The 16,195-nt window shown below is 40.4% G+C and overlaps 2 protein-coding genes across 4 annotated transcripts in view; both read left to right on the top strand.

Moving 5' to 3' along the window:
* The window catches only part of dock1 (dedicator of cytokinesis 1), a 162,811-nt gene extending 162,193 nt beyond the window's left edge, over window positions 1-618 (top strand). For all 3 annotated transcript variants that reach the window (XM_083687166.1, XM_083687165.1, XM_083687164.1), the window contains one exon: window positions 1-618. This exon is cut by the window's left edge and continues 394 nt beyond it. The gene's annotated coding sequence lies outside the window, so the exon portion shown is untranslated.
* Window positions 619-13,502: 12,884 nt separating this feature from the next.
* foxi1 (forkhead box i1) lies at window positions 13,503-14,888 on the top strand (the record flags this gene model as incomplete). Its single annotated transcript, XM_083687217.1, has 2 exons — window positions 13,503-14,100; window positions 14,326-14,888. The coding sequence occupies exons 1-2, from the start codon at window positions 13,506-13,508 to the stop codon at window positions 14,886-14,888; spliced, it is 1,158 nt and encodes a 385-aa protein (XP_083543343.1). The 5' UTR covers window positions 13,503-13,505.
* Between the last annotated feature and the right edge of the window lie 1,307 nt (window positions 14,889-16,195).

The following is a 16,195-nucleotide window of genomic DNA, read 5'->3' as shown; positions in this document are numbered from 1 at the left end:
CAACAGACAGATGACCACCAGCATTGAGATCTTGGGAGCTGGAAGCGTAGAGCTTCATAAAGCATCTGTTGTTTTTCAGTGGTTATTTTCTTCTTATTTTTTTTTCTTTTATCCATATTCCCGCGATGTACAGAGGTTTGTATATATGATTTTATTTTATTTCAGTTTTTTTAATGTGGATTTTATCATGACTTTTTTGTATTAACATTGCATTAGATTAACTGGCATTTATATCCCCCCAAAAAGGGCTTCTAGGTTTTAAAATGACAGGGACAGTAAATATTTGGTATGTGACTGAATACCTATCATTGATTTTATTGGTAAGACTGTTTTTGGAGTGTACACAACTAACGCCCTTGATCCACATTATCATTGTATAGGATTTGTTATAGAATGCTGTAACCCTGGATTTCAGTAACCTCCACTGTTCCCAATTCACTACTGACTTCTGAATAAACTTTCAAATGTATGTATTTTTAACATCGTTGTGGGCTTCTTTGTTTTACTGCAGTCATCTTAGTGAAAATTATTGCAAATGTATCATTCATTCATACCAATCTCTGAGGCATAAGCCAACTGGCCATCTGTCTGTTTTCCTTACCTTGATTAAAGAATATCTTACTACTGGCTGTCTCATTCACTGACAGCAATCATAACATCACTGTTTCATTATCAATATGAGCTCTCCACAGTCTTTTATGGATACATTATGCAGGAGCTGATTGAATCTGATTAACATATCTCAAGACTAAATGTCCGGAATTGTCCCCATTACTTTTCACGATGGTATCTACATATACCTGTAAATACACATAAAGCATCATGTGAATGTGCACATTTAGTGTGGGGCCAATTTGTTAGATAATATGGACAGTATTAATTTGGTTGACACTAATATCTTGAGTGACTTATCCTGGCTCTAATGGTTCTATTTCAAGCAGCCGATAGATTCAATGTCCAGTGGAACTATAATTCTACATGTAACTGAATCTATTGGCACAATAGTCTGTGGTGATTGATGTTCTCCCACCTACCGTAGCAGTCTGTGATATGGCAGAGTTCCTCCCGTATCACTGAACATCACAACAACTTGTGTTTTCTGTGAAATTAATTGGAATGTGCCTGTATTAAGTCATTATTTTATCTGTAGTGTAGCAGCTTCAAATTAAATTACACTTTTTAATTAGTCCCAAACAACTTTGTTACTTTGGGTCTCAGTGGAATACACAGCACTCAAATGAAACTCATCAACAGAGCTTATGGAACAAGCACTCCTGTTAAATATCTGAATTGATAAATACTAAGTTAATCCTATTAGCTACTAAAAAATACCCAGCAACAGATTTTTGAAACCATTTCTTAAGCTCAGAACATTCCTGCCTTTTGTGACCATTGCCTTTTATAATGCTTCTCCTGTAGATAGGGTTGTTCACTGTTGCTATGGCTACTGTTAACAGTGAGCATTTTGATATTAATTACTAAAGAAAGAGCCAAACCATATGACTTTGCACATTTCTAATAAATATGGTTCCTGATTGTTGTTTTCTGCTTAAAACAGTAGGCTTAATCAGTACCTTGTAAACGGGCCCTGTGTGTATCATATAAGTGGTATATACAGTCCATACACCATAGTAATATGCACATAGTAATGCAGCTAAATCTCCCTGCTTTTTCATCATAGGCTATTATTCAAGTTGATATAATACTCCATTAAAAATGATTGATAGTGTAATTACAGTGTGTTGGTTGAGCTGGTCATTCCACCATGGTTCCCTATTGATTAGACCTTGGTGTGTTCACCTACAGCCATGTTTGTCTTCCCAGTTGGCTTTAGTTTATAGTTTTTTCATCCCTGTTTTCATTTTTTTCTTAGTGAACACATCAATATGTTGATGCAGCCTACTTCCTCTCCATGAGTTAGTTAGAGGTCTAGGTTGATATGCAGATGTTATTGTCACGTTAGACTGTGAGTAAAAGTTACGATCTCCATTATAGCTTTTTGTGACTGTGTCATAAGCAGGGGGCGGTACACACACACACACACACACACAGACAAACAAACACACACACACACACACACAGACAAACACACACACATACACATACACACACACACACACATACACAGACACACACACACTACAATTAGCTACCTCAACTGAGCAGATGGCTCCAGAGAAATCAAACTCAGCCTCCTGCCACTCTCTAAGCTGCAGTAAAGCCATCCTGTTTAACCTTCAGCGTCTAATTTGCCTTTTTATTTCAAACTGTACATCTTTACAGCTCCCATAGTGCTGTGCCGTAAAGCGGCGAGGTGGTTGTGGGGGCTGTTTGTAGTGTCCGTCCCAGGTGGCTCATACACAGCAGCTCCATGCACTCTTTCATTTCACTGACGCTTCACAGTGGGTGTCTGCCCGAGGAGACAAGCTCAAAAACCACCGCATCAGTCCTTTGATGGCTGTTTGGAGCTCATTTTCTAAAGCAGAGGCCATAATTAAGGGAGCTCAACGTCATTGGGGGTGAAGTGAGGATGACAACCCCACAATACAGTATTGATTGTGGGTGGAATTTTATGGGTTTTTTTATGGTGATTCTGTGTTGTTGTTTTTTGAAGATAAAGAGGAAAGATCACAATTGTGATTATGACATTTCATACAATATGAAAATGCGGTGTATGCCCCTATAGGATTTTCACTAGCCTGACGCGATTAAATATGTTTCCTTTTTGCATAATTCGTGTGTAGAGTCATTAAGGTTGATGGCCTCAGTGGTAAAAACATAATTTCCAATGAGGTCAAATGGCAAAATGTCTTAAACAAACATCATTACTGGGAATTTCAACTGACAGTAGCCTCAAACCATATTCTTTATTGTTGGCTCTGCTGCTGACTTGTGTACCTTGTTTACTCCTTTACTCCATATCTCGTTATTCAGTCAGAGGAACGCAATACCTCTTCCACTATCATTGTTGTGAATACTCAGTGAATCCGTGTGATGTTACTCCTGCTGCATGCATAGTCTGCACTGCAGGGCCTTGATTTGACCATGTACGTATTATCTGTCCAGATGATAAATGGCTCCCCCAGCATACAAAGAAATAGGGTGAGTAATATTCAATACAAATGCAAGGGTTACTATCATACCCAATGTAATATCTTCTAATATGGGTTTTTTCTCTCTCTTTTTTCAATGTCTTCCCAGCATAGGCAAACTGATTCTCTCTCTAAGGACCATTACCCTAGGGACTGTAGCCCAACTAACCACAATACTGATAGAACCAGTTGCTCAATGCTAATGCTGCAGTGTATCGATCCACTACATGTTAACCTGATCAGCTAGCATTAGGGATTATTTCTATCATTGATTACATGCAGGGGGCAAGTTGAGCGTTTCTGAGGGTCGCCTGAAACAACAGTCACCCAGGAAATCACCATCGACCCTCTCTTCTTAATCACAAATCCATGACCTCAAGGTACAATATTGAACAGGTCGGCTGCCACAGCATTACTGGACAATAGGTGTGTGTGTGTGTGTGTGTGTGTGTGTGTGTGTGTGTGTGTGTGTGTGTGTGTGTGTGTGTGTGTGTGTATGTGTGTGTGTGTGTAGGTTGCTGTATGTGCGTGTGTGTGTGTGTGTGTGTGTGTGTGTGTGTGTGTGTGTGTGTGTGTGTGTGTGTGTGCACGTATGTGTGTGTGTGTGTGTGTGTGTGTGTGTGTGTGTGTGTGTGTGTGTTGGGGGAGGGGGGGGGGATAATCAGTGTTGATTTAAGGGTTCTCCTTGGAATAAGCATTTACATAGCAGTACACATTTTACAGCAATGAGAAATCCTCTTCAAAACTATGAAGTGGGATGAAAGTTTGATCAATTGCGTAATTCACTTATCAAGAACACCCAGCACCCACTCGATATCTACCCTTGCAATTCAAAAGGCTAAGAGATGGGGCATTACTCTGGCAGTAATATTACACAGTTCACTGGGAGCTATTTCAATAGGTTCTCAGTGATTTGTGCATCAGCATTATGCTTCCCCTCTCCTCTCAACACAGCACAGGGAAATTGCACCACTTAATTGAGAGGATTTCCAGAGGCTTTATGGCAGGAAACTGTGAGCTGCTCTTTTCCAGGAGAAATGTATTTACAACACACACAAGACCAGCATAATTTGTCACTTCTGCCTGGAATAATGTCGTATATATTCGGTTCCACTTGACACCGTTTCATTTGTTTGGATGGTTAGAACGTGCTTGGCTCTCTGTTAATGTCTCTCTTGCATAATGAAACAGGACCATATTTCCATAAATCACCGGCCGTGATCAAATTAAATCATAACTCTCCCAAGGATCATGATGCTCTGCTCTACTCACTCTCCTCTCATGTTTACATGTTATAAGTGGCCAACATCATGGGCTAACATTATGGGCTAGCATTATGGGCTAACATCATGGGCTAACATCATGGGCTAACATCATGGGCTAGCATTATGGGCTAACATCATGGGCTAGCATTATGGGCCAACAATATGGGCTAACATCATGGGCCAACAACATGGGCCAACATCATGGGCTAACATCATGGGCTAACATCATGGGCTAACATCATGGGCCAACAACATGGGCTAACATCATGGCCTAACATTATGGGCCAACAATATGGGCCAACATCATGGGCCAACAATATGGGCCAACATCATGGGCCAACAACATGGGCTAATATCATGCCACATAATCCACCAGAAGTCATGGTCTCAAACACCACACATTACAAGTTATATAATCACAGACACACACATATGCATGCACACACACACACACGCACACACACACACGCACACACACAATTGGATACAAATACGTTTAGACATGTGTTTCTGTTATGCATATAAAGCTATAGATAGACTGATGCTCCTTCACTGATTAAAACAACTTGTTTTCACATTTTCAAATGATAACTACAGGGAAATTTGTTTGTGATTATGTGTTACTTTTTGAATGAATGTGTTGAAAGTAATGCACTGTTAAACAGACCTTTGCCTATGCTAATATTGTCTACTTCAAAGGTACTTCAATATTCAAAGTAATCATCCATTTCAAAACATCATTGTTCATGGTTAACTCTGGCCATCTTGATTTGGTGTTGGATCTGATTAGTCTTGGCCCATTAAGAACAGGTGTTGTTTGAGTGAGCTAGAAAGTGCATAGCTGCTTACCTTGTTTGAATTAGACTTGATAATGCATTACATATCTCATTAATTTTCTCTTTCTTTTTCAAAAATCCTTTGAAGTGCAGGATTTAGGTACTTGAGAGAGAAGTTCACAATCTATCTCCATTTTCCAGACACTGATGAATTTCTACCTTGGTTTTAACAACTTGCACTTTTTGAGGTTCAGTTAGGATAACCTATAGTATGAGCTGGTAGAGAGATTGTGACCAGAGGGCCCCGGAACTGCTGTGGTTGCACAAAGAGAGGAGTCTGAAGGAACACACACACACACACACACACACACACACACACACACACACACACACACACACACACACACAAACTGTGAGCTATCGTCAACAATTACAGGCTGAGTGCACTGCAGGAGTTAGTAAAACAACAAGCATGGCCATCTATGTTGCTTAGTCCTTGGACTCTCACAGAAAAGATACTGCAGATCAACAAAAGACATGCTACACTGGACATAAGATTGGTGATAGACATATTGCTTTATGTCGTACCTGTTGTGGACTGATATACTGTATTTCAACCAATTACGGTTGAGAGCTTTGTGACAAGATTGCTACTTTGTGATAACATTGCAGGGTGCCTTTTTGCACTATGAAGTGTTGGATGCTTTAGCCATTTTCTAAAGATTGAAGCTGACAGTTGTTATTACCAGTCCAGAGATGGCATAAGAACCTTCACCCAGCAAGGCCTGGTCGTAGTGCACCTACCATAACAAAGAATACTGAATGAAACATTTACATTTTTTATTAGATTCTTGCCAAAATCATAAATTGATGTGTGGAGCCTTTGTCTGAGAGGGGGAAGAGACTATGATGAGCTTTTGAATCCCCAAGACAGTATTTGTGCAGCTAACATTAGTGCTGATTTTCACTAATAAGTGGTAAGTGGCTAACACAAAAGGTCGCGCCACATAATCCACCAGAAGTCATTCACAGGTCTCACTGACGTTACCAGTTATATAACACACACACACACACACACACACACACACACACACACACACACACACACACACACACACACACACACACACACACTAAATTCTCATTTAGCAATGACCTTTCTGTGACCCAGATTTATGCATTTAGCAAATGTCACAAGCTCATTAAGAGTTATGTAAGTCTAAAGGTTTGTTTTGGTGTATCATAATTTTTTTAGTGTATCATCAATTATAAAGATGTCTTCATCAATGTTGCAGGGGGACATTATAGGATATTAAAATATTCACTGCATATTATATTGTTCATTATTTTAAGGCCTTTATTAGGGTTCAGGTTTTGGCATGTGACTCAAACTCATTCCAGTTGGTTGAAAAAGATGACATCTGTTTCATTCCAACTTTAAAACAATAAGTTGACGGGTGGACTGGGACCCTGACAGTCCCTGTTGGACAGATGGATTGGCTTTAACAAAGACTAAAGTCTGGCATCATGGCTAACTGTTGACTAACAGTACACTCACTTGACTCCGTTGGCAATGAAAACGACATCAGTCAACCCAGCCTTTTTCACATTATGAAATTGATTTCTATTCTAAGGAGAAGAGATCTTAATCCCAGTCATATGGACGTAAAGCCTAGTGTCAGATTGTAGATGGATTTACCCTCAGTGTTGACCAAGCGGGTGGTTCTGGTGCTGTTGTGTTTGTGTTTGTGGTGGTAGAAGATAAAGCACTAAGCCAGTGATAATGATAACAGGAGCAGATGAAACCATACTTTCTTGGCCTCTTTTGCTCATGTTGCCGACCGTTGAGAGAGGGAACCGATTCAATTGAGTTGTGTTTAATGCACGAACACACCTGCAATGAGGAGAACAGGCCTGTTATCCCCCCATGATGTGATTGCCGTCTGAAAGGTCAACTCTGCTCTCAGCAAACAAATGAGGTCAGCGATTGTCGTTCATCAAGTGGACTACAGACAAACCGCATGAGTCACTGAGTGAGTCATCATATAGAAACACTGCATATCGCTGGAAGCATGTACAATGTTGGATACACTGATGTGTAATTGATATTTATCTCATAGATACTGTCAGTGTTAGATGACATTGAGAACAGGCACACAGCTCGCGTTTGGCAGCTATTTCCGATAGGTGCATTGTATGTATGATGTTCCTATTTTACACACTCAATCTGTTACATGTCTTTACTCTTTTCTCTGTCTCAGCAGACTGTCCTCCTACAAAGCCTCAAATGTACGGTGAAAACCTTACTGTTGAACACTAGACCTACACTCTAGCCGTGAGCTAAGGTTTGATTGCTCTCTTTAGTGCTGTTTCTGTCCTGCCTCCCAACTTTTAAGCTTCCAGACATTCAATCACTTTCTTAAGAGGCACGGCTGTCATGATCTTCTCTCACAAGGTAGGCAAGCCTTGGAGGTTGTGCTATGAAGGAGGAACGTGGAACATTCCTTAGGTATCGGTATGCTATTGTTGGTATGATATTGTTGCTATGGTATTGTTGATATGGTGTTGTTGCTATGGTATTTTCACTGATTACTGTATAGGTGCATTCTTCTGGAGACTGGTTGGAAGTGTTGTGAAATGTTGTTAAATACACACACACACACACACACACACACACACAGGCTAGCAATGGTGCAGCCTCACATCTTCAGATCTACATTGTGAGGTAACAACAACTGTGCAGTCAGCACTGATAACAATATCAGAAGCATGTTCCTACACTTCAGTCTTCAGTTATACAACATGTTTTTGTTATCTCTGTTTTGGTCTAAGTGAGAGCAGGACATGTCAGTAACCTGTATTAGCACAGGCTTTTATTAACCACAGGTGCTTCCAAAGCAATCAGAGATGTGTTGCTAGGAGACATTCTAACGGTGTGAGATGTGGAGGGATTTCAACCAGACACTCTGGAATCCTCTGGAATTTCATCTATAATGGGACATTAATGTCTTTTAAATGTATGGCAATATCAAAAACCACACTGAAGCATTCCTGACTATAGATGGACCTAACATGGGTCTATTTCCTGCCTTTTCCGTACAAAATGCTAGAACCATCAGTCAGAGTAGCCGCTTGTCAGAGAAAGAAGTCTTGTTTTACATACGTTTCAGACCAGTAAATGGCGAGATATGATTAATTATTGGACACAGCCGTGTTGGCATATGACATTATGATTCACAAGCATCTCATTGACCTTTTCAACACAGAATATATTTACTAAGACAAGGCATAATAAGTGATATGTTTGGAAATGTGACATGTATTTCCACAGCAATTAAATCTGCATCAAAGCAAAATGAACACGAAGAATCAAGTATGATGACGAAATGATGATGAAAATCTGGTCAAATTAATATATGCTCTCTAAATGAATAAGGATAAAAGAACTTTGACATGGTTTACTTGTCGACAATGAAACCATTTTTCTGAATGCACCTTGAAAGCGATATTTGAGCATTCACTTTTGTGCAATTTAGCATTAAGCTTCTTCTATAGCAAACTGAGACTGGTAGGGCTTGTAATGTGTGCTCAGTCCATCCCACTAAAATGCTGTGAACAGTATCTTTGATTGAATGCTCCTGAGCGCTGAAGCTATGCTGCCCTCATCTGGCTACTACTGTTACTGCATGGAACCCTCTGCTGTTGCTGTGTACATAGGTAGTCAAGGACTACACCAGCTGACCATCATATCTAATACCACATAAATTACCTAGATAGAGAGTAGTGCCAATATGGCATAATAAAGGTACCTGTTGTAAAGGTAAAGGTACCTGTTGTAACATCTCGGTCGGAATTGATAACTGATTAGGATATAAAAGCATTTCCATCTGAGAGCGACATCATTTTGATGTGTCTCTCGGGAATCATATAACGATAACCCACATGTTCATATGAGAATATTCCCCTCGACCTTGTGATGCTGCAGGAGGCCAGTGCTGTACTACTTTGGTTCTGAACAGCAAGGCAGGGTAGTAAGTCCATTCTCTTCAAGGATATGATGGGGAGCAGAGGAGTAATTCTATCCAGGAAAGGAGGGAATTAGGCTAATAAAACCGTCAGGCTTACGGATCAGCAGCTACAGATGGTGTTCCTCATTCAGAGGCAGAGCGACTGCTCAGGGCAGTGTGATTGGCTCCTGGTAGTAGATGGACTGTCTAGGTTCTGCTGTAATTGGTCTGAGGTGGTTGCACCAGGAAGGCAGTTTGATTACCCAGAAACAAGACAAGAGTTCCTATCGTGTGCATTGCAGGTTAATGCATCGATGCAATTGTACAGGCTCCGATGAGCTCTGGTGATGCGGAGAACTGAGTCTGTGGCCCCATAGTCTCTGCATCTATCATCCCACAACAACCATGACTATGCTTCTTGTCCTTACCTCTCAAAATGATCTGATTACCTTGAATCTAAATGAATTCAAAATGGCATAGTAAGAGAAATCATTTTCTGGGTAATCGACTGTACTTTTCAAGATCTGTAGTCTACTCACTGTGAATGTGTTTTCCTTCAGTGAAAATGCTTGTTTAGTGGCATATATTGTAGCTTCTGTCTTGGCACCATACCAAAAGAAAAAAGGAATTTGAATGAGGATGAAGGTGCTTTGCTAAAACCTTAGCTATGAATAAGTAATACTATTGGCTGAGGTAAAAGATTAGTAATTCATTATTTAGGCAAACACTACAGCTCTTTGACCTCCCATGTTTCATTACAACACAACACAAGTACCCATGAGTGCGGGTGGATTTAGAGGTTTGCATGCATAAGCAGCAGTGGAGGCTTGTGGAGGTACAAATTGGAGGACAGGCTCTTTGCAATGCATGGAATGGAGTAAGGAATGGTATCAAACACACGTTTTCATTAAAATAAGAAATTGCAACTCTCATCCACTAGAGGGAGAATCAGTTCAACAACTCAAGTGTCAAGGACAAGTGTCAGCACAAATGAATGGGTGTGTTTACATTGTTTGAATTAACAGCTTTACTTTGGAGCTCCCAGCACTAATATCGAGTTTAATTACTTCTAATTGACTTGTAATCATTGCAAAGTAGCAAACAACTACTAATGATTCAAAGTCACATTCTTCATTGCAAGGGGCTGTTTGTAAGCAAGACATCTTTGCTCTTGAGGTCTTTGTTGATACTCCATGCGATATGGGCTTCAATCCTCCATGTAACACAGCTAAACGTATCCCACCGCCAGGACTCATCCATCACCTCCAGCAGTGGTTTCCTATTCCCACACGACTGTGAGATTACCCTTTAAGTCATCAATGGAGGGGTCCTCTCCTCAAAGTGCTGTCCGGGTTGTGCCCGTAGGGGCCTCAGGAGCTCCACAGCCTCTCTCCCCCTGCCTGTCTCTCTGACCCCAATATGTGACTGACTGATCCCTCAAACAAAGCTCCCCTGACCTGGGAAAGCTAGAGGAAATAGGGGATGAAAAGAGAACTGATGATAAACCGTGCTGCAACCACAGAGAGAGAAACCCACCTCTAACACGTTTGAATAATTGGTCTATGACACGAGCATGTGTGCTTGTTCGTTTTGAGTTCTGATTGACACCTCTGAGTTCTGACTGACACCTCTGAGTTCGGATTGACACCTCTGCACTGGAGAAAAGGTGCATAGATTTACATAGTTCAAATACAGTGGTGCTACAGGTAGGCTACATACAGTATTTCATCATGAAGTGAACCTCATTATTATCAATACAACCAATGTCAAATGACTGATAAAGAATATTAGCTTGTATGCATGCTCTCTCAGGGGTGATAACATTTAGGAGTAGACAGTTGTAAAGGCAGCAACCGATGCATACACATGGAAAAACAGTGGAGACATGACATTTATAATGAAAGCATGAATCCTCTAAATGACGTCTGTGGTTGTCCCTGAGTCCAATTTCCAGTAAATAATCTGAATCATGCCCCTTGCTACAGTAGTCACCAGTAATTAGCTTAGTTGTGTCAAACACCAGACAGGTTGTGCCACTTCCACTCGATAGGCCTTCCAGATTGCCACTGGTGTACAGCCTGTGGTCTGGACAACACCTTGAAGCCACACAATTACACCAAGGTCATGGAGAGGAGGAATGTTCTGCTGATTAGTTCACAGGAGACAAATGCATGGCAATTACCGTATGTTACTTCCCCCATCCAGCAACCTGCAGAGCCCAGCTCAGCTCTGAAACGTCTAAGTCAACAACTGGACAGACATTGATGTATTTCTGGCTGCCTAGCGCTATCATTATACGTAGATGCGCAGTGTATGTAAAACAAGTGGAGGTGAAAAGCCATCCAAGTTTGCACAGTCTAAGATAATTAAGTCACCCAATTGAATGTCACAGATTAGGACCTTTTGGAGAGCCATTCAGTTCATTCATCTCGTCCTAATGGTGTACACTATGCCTGTTGCATAAGAAAGAGTCCTGAATTGAGACTGCTGGAGAGGCGGACTTAGAAAGTATCGGTACAATCCCCAGTTTCACTCTCTCCCGAAAGTTATCTGCTAACCAGAGGGGGGCAGCATTGGAAAAATAACACCAAGCTTGAAACGGCAAGCTCTAAGATAAACCTGTTAGAATAGCTGTCAGATCCCCCTACGCAAATTGCACAGATAAACCGCTATATACCAGCTTTTGAAAAGCTGCAACAAAAACAAAAAACATATTTTTATTACAATATGGACCAGCTTTTGAAAACACCCAAAACAAAACATTTTCTTCTTTCTTATGTCATTTGTCTGAGCATATTGTACACCTAATGGGCTAAAAACTACAAGTTAAATGTGCAACATGTGTGTCTTATGATTAAAACCAAAGGCACAATATCTTCATGTTTTATTACACAAATTATCCAAATTATAAAGATCAATAAATGCAGTGGAGCATAATGTGTCTTCGACCAACAGTCAAAAATATGGTCTGGTATTCCTGGACTATTCATTTTAAGGCATATGCATTGTCAAGAAAGAATTTACATTGAAGATGAACATTTCCTCTTCTGTGAATAGAGTTATTGTTCCTAGACATATGTCAAAAAAGTGTATGCAAATGTTTCTTTGATTTTGTTTATACTGTATGCTTTAAGGTTTGTATGCCCTTTTTCTAACATTCAAATTCATAAATATATACATTTTCAAATAAGTTGAGATATGTTGGATAATTAATTTTAATTGAACAATTCCAAAATGCATGCACTGAGGCCTGTGGTCGACCATCTGTTAGGCCTGTAGTCATAGATTTGACTGCAAGATTTCTAATTAGTCGACCACCTGATATATTTATTTGATATCGTTATTTCATTTATGTGATTGCTGAATAAGTCCAATATATTTCACAAATACTGTACTGAATTTCCCACTTTTGGGATTATACTGTAAAGTTGCCTGCACCTAACCTGATAACAATGTTTCAGGAATTCCATATTGAAATAGCCTTCTCTTTATTTGCGGCCTGCAACTGTTGTCTAATCGTTTTTCTTCATCGTTTATCGTTTTTCTTTTTTTAACAAAGTTGTACTAATAACACAGTATTTTAAATCACCTTTTATTCTAGGTTTGGTGACCCTGATGTATGGCCCAATGACGAGGGAAACCCAATATTATTTCCAGGTGCTCACTGGTTGCTATCTCACTTGAGGAATGTTTATTGCAAACTAATTCGTTAAAGAGATCGTGGGATTTTATAAACACACACAGACCTACATTGTTTATGTTTATCATTGTTATGCAAGAAAGTCAGAAGTGCTCGAACCATGAGGTAATCACGCGTTTCAGACTACATTCACCTAAATCTATGCCATTTGGAATTGATTGGACCAAAGCTATTTGTTTTGATATCACTTTATTTAAAAACATTCGGGTTTGCTCTTGCGTGGCGATTTTAGCATGGCTCATTCTAAATGATCTCATAACATCTCAATGTAGGCTATCGGCCTATGGTTTATGAAATAAGGAAATCATGACAACCTTTATTTTTTACCAATCCAAATGAATGGTCCATTCGCGCCTAAACATTATTACACTCTTTCATATCTCACTCAGCTCAATGTAAAACAAATCAGCAATGAGTATCTCCAGCACTATCGCTGCCTATTGATGGAGAGCTTCGGTTAAGACATTTCGAGTGATGCGTGACAGCAAAGGGGGTGTCACCCAACAATTCATTCAATGAACTACCTGTTTGGCTCCAGGCGAACCACTTAAATACTCCTCCCCCGAGTGTATGAGTTCAGTCCTCAGGGAGAGACTGAGGGAGACATACATTGGGAACCCACTCAAGATAGAGCGCTGTTTATTCGCCACTGATTAGAACGGATTATGAACGCTTTTGGACAGCAGCCATCCAACCCACAATCCAGCCCAATTCAGCACCACAGCGCACAAGAAATCCTGGACATGGCTGTGTACTGTGACAACTTCGGCATGTATCAGCAAAACCTCCATCACCACCCGCAGAGGCCGCCGGCGCATCCTCCAAGCTACGGACTCGGAGAGTATACCTCCCCGACTACCAACCCATACCTGTGGCTCAACGGCCCCAGCATTAATTCGTCTCCTTACCTAACGGGAACGAACGGAGCATCCTACATTCAGTCGGGATATGGAACGAATCAAAGGCAATTCTTGCCGCCTCCCACGGGCTTTGGCGGTGCTGACCTCGGATGGCTCTCAATTTCCAGCCAGCAAGAACTTTTCAAGATGGTCAGGCCACCTTACTCGTACTCAGCTCTTATAGCAATGGCTATTCAAACTGCCGGGGATAAAAAGTTGACTCTAAGTCAAATCTATCAGTATGTGGCTGAGAACTTTCCTTTTTATAAAAAGAGCAAAGCTGGGTGGCAGAACTCAATTCGACACAATTTGTCACTGAACGATTGTTTCAAGAAAGTTGCACGGGACGAAGATGACCCTGGTAAGTTGGTCAACCTTCTTACGAATTTGGATGCCAAATCCATTAATGTATTGGCCTATAACTGCTGTCAACAATTAATAGTTACAATTACATTATTGTATACATTATTTTCAGGAACATTGATCTAACAACATGTTATTATGTCTATTTAATCATTGTTTTATCTAGCTGTATGTATGTATTGTATTATCTTGCCTAATATGTTATGTGTTTATTTATTTATAGGCAAGGGAAACTACTGGACATTGGATCCAAACTGTGAAAAAATGTTTGACAACGGGAACTTCAGAAGGAAGAGAAAGAGAAGAGCTGACTTGACTGGGGACACCAGCGTAATGCCAGTGAAGTCAGAGGACGTCGGAGCGCTGAAGCTCTCTGACAGCACCAGCGTCCTGAGCTCATCCCCTCCAAGTCTGCAGAACTCCCCTGGCTCCACCGAGTCTAAATCCTCCCCATCACCGTCTGTCGAACACAGTCCCTGTTTCAACAATTTCGTCTCCAACATGAACTCAATGCTGGTTGGAAGCAACAACGGCCTCAGGGGCAGGGAATTCAATTCTGGACATCTGGGGGATTTGTCACAAACCAGAGAGAACATGTCTGGACTTGGCTCATACTCGCCTACTCAAATCACTCCATTGAACTCTGATAACACTCACCTCACCTCCAACAGAATGAACTACTATACATCAGCACAGAACGGTGGAGGCCTGGGCCTGAGCAACCCTCTTTCAAACCACTTCAGTGTTAATAACTTGATATACAGCCGCGAAGGAACAGAGGTGTAGATATGGCAGGTGTTGATTTAATGCATCCCTTTGACGTACTGTATATAAGTACTCAGAGAGTACATAGAATACCACGAATAGACTGTACTTCATATACGTTCCATAATAAGATATTCTTCCTAACACTGTAATAAATGTGCTCTCTAGTTGCAAACAAAAAAAGTTGCACTGAAGAAAATGCTGAATATATGCCCACCAAGGGAGGTAAACTGGAACGATATTGAATATTAATTGATGCTTAATTTTCGTTTTTATAAGCCGTACGTAGCTGCATGGATTTACCCCAGTTTGCCTTTGAGGAGTCTTTAAAATGAAAATAGACAGACGACACCATTTGTACAGAAATTATTTTCTTGTGTAATAAGAAACTTTGCAGACGACTGCATGTATTTTGTTGAAGGGATTATGCGTATTTTCTATTTAAACCCATTGTCCATGTTTGAATAAATGTATGTTATATCTGAAATCCTTGTATCTGTGTCATATTTACTAGGCCTATGAAACACGTCAAAGGAAAACTGTCGGTCGTAATTTCACCTCTGTCATACTTGCAATCAACCTTGCAATGAAGGGCTGTCTGACTCCATAATCATTTTACGTTTAAGTCTGATATGGACATAATATTAAAAACATAATTTAAGGCCATGTCTTTACAGGTTTCAAGGAAAGTAAAAACATTTCCCTTCGGCCTACCTGTGTGATGTGATCTCTGACTGCTGCAACATGAACATCAGCATGTTGGCATCGATTGATGATGTGAAAAACATTGATTAACTTTGACGTAACATTGAATGCATTCTTTTCCAACAAAAGATGATCTAATGCATCAATGGAACTGACAATTATATGAAACTATTCTGGTTTAATCGAGCGTTCGAATTAATCCGAAGCCCCGCCGCGCATCTCCTCCCCTCGGCTCGCCCATTCATTGCACTTTCACAGTCAATAATCAGGCACATCTACCTAGTTCTCAGGACATACTTCAAGGTGATCAATGACCGTGATTTTCTTGAATGGTAAAACGAAAACAAGAACCTATTGCCATATGATATAGGCCTACTTGGGTAGTTTTTTCCTGTGGTCATTAACTCGAGTGCCTCCTCAACTGAACGAAAACAGTAGGTGAGACTGAGTCATTTTCCGCTTGTCACTTTGAATAAACCTGGTTTCAACAAGTCATCACAGCTTTATTTCCACCAAGTTCAGGAGTTCAGCATTTCGTCTGGACAGTTTTATTCATACTGTGCTTATTTAACGGTGTATGAAAACTTGTCTTTTCAAGTTAAAACTGTCCCAGTCATATTTTT

Source organism: Argentina silus, assembly GCF_951799395.1.
Source record: "Argentina silus genome assembly, chromosome: 16".
Classification (NCBI taxonomy): Eukaryota; Metazoa; Chordata; class Actinopteri; order Argentiniformes; family Argentinidae; genus Argentina; species Argentina silus.
This window is presented reverse-complemented; position numbering and strand designations above follow the sequence as displayed.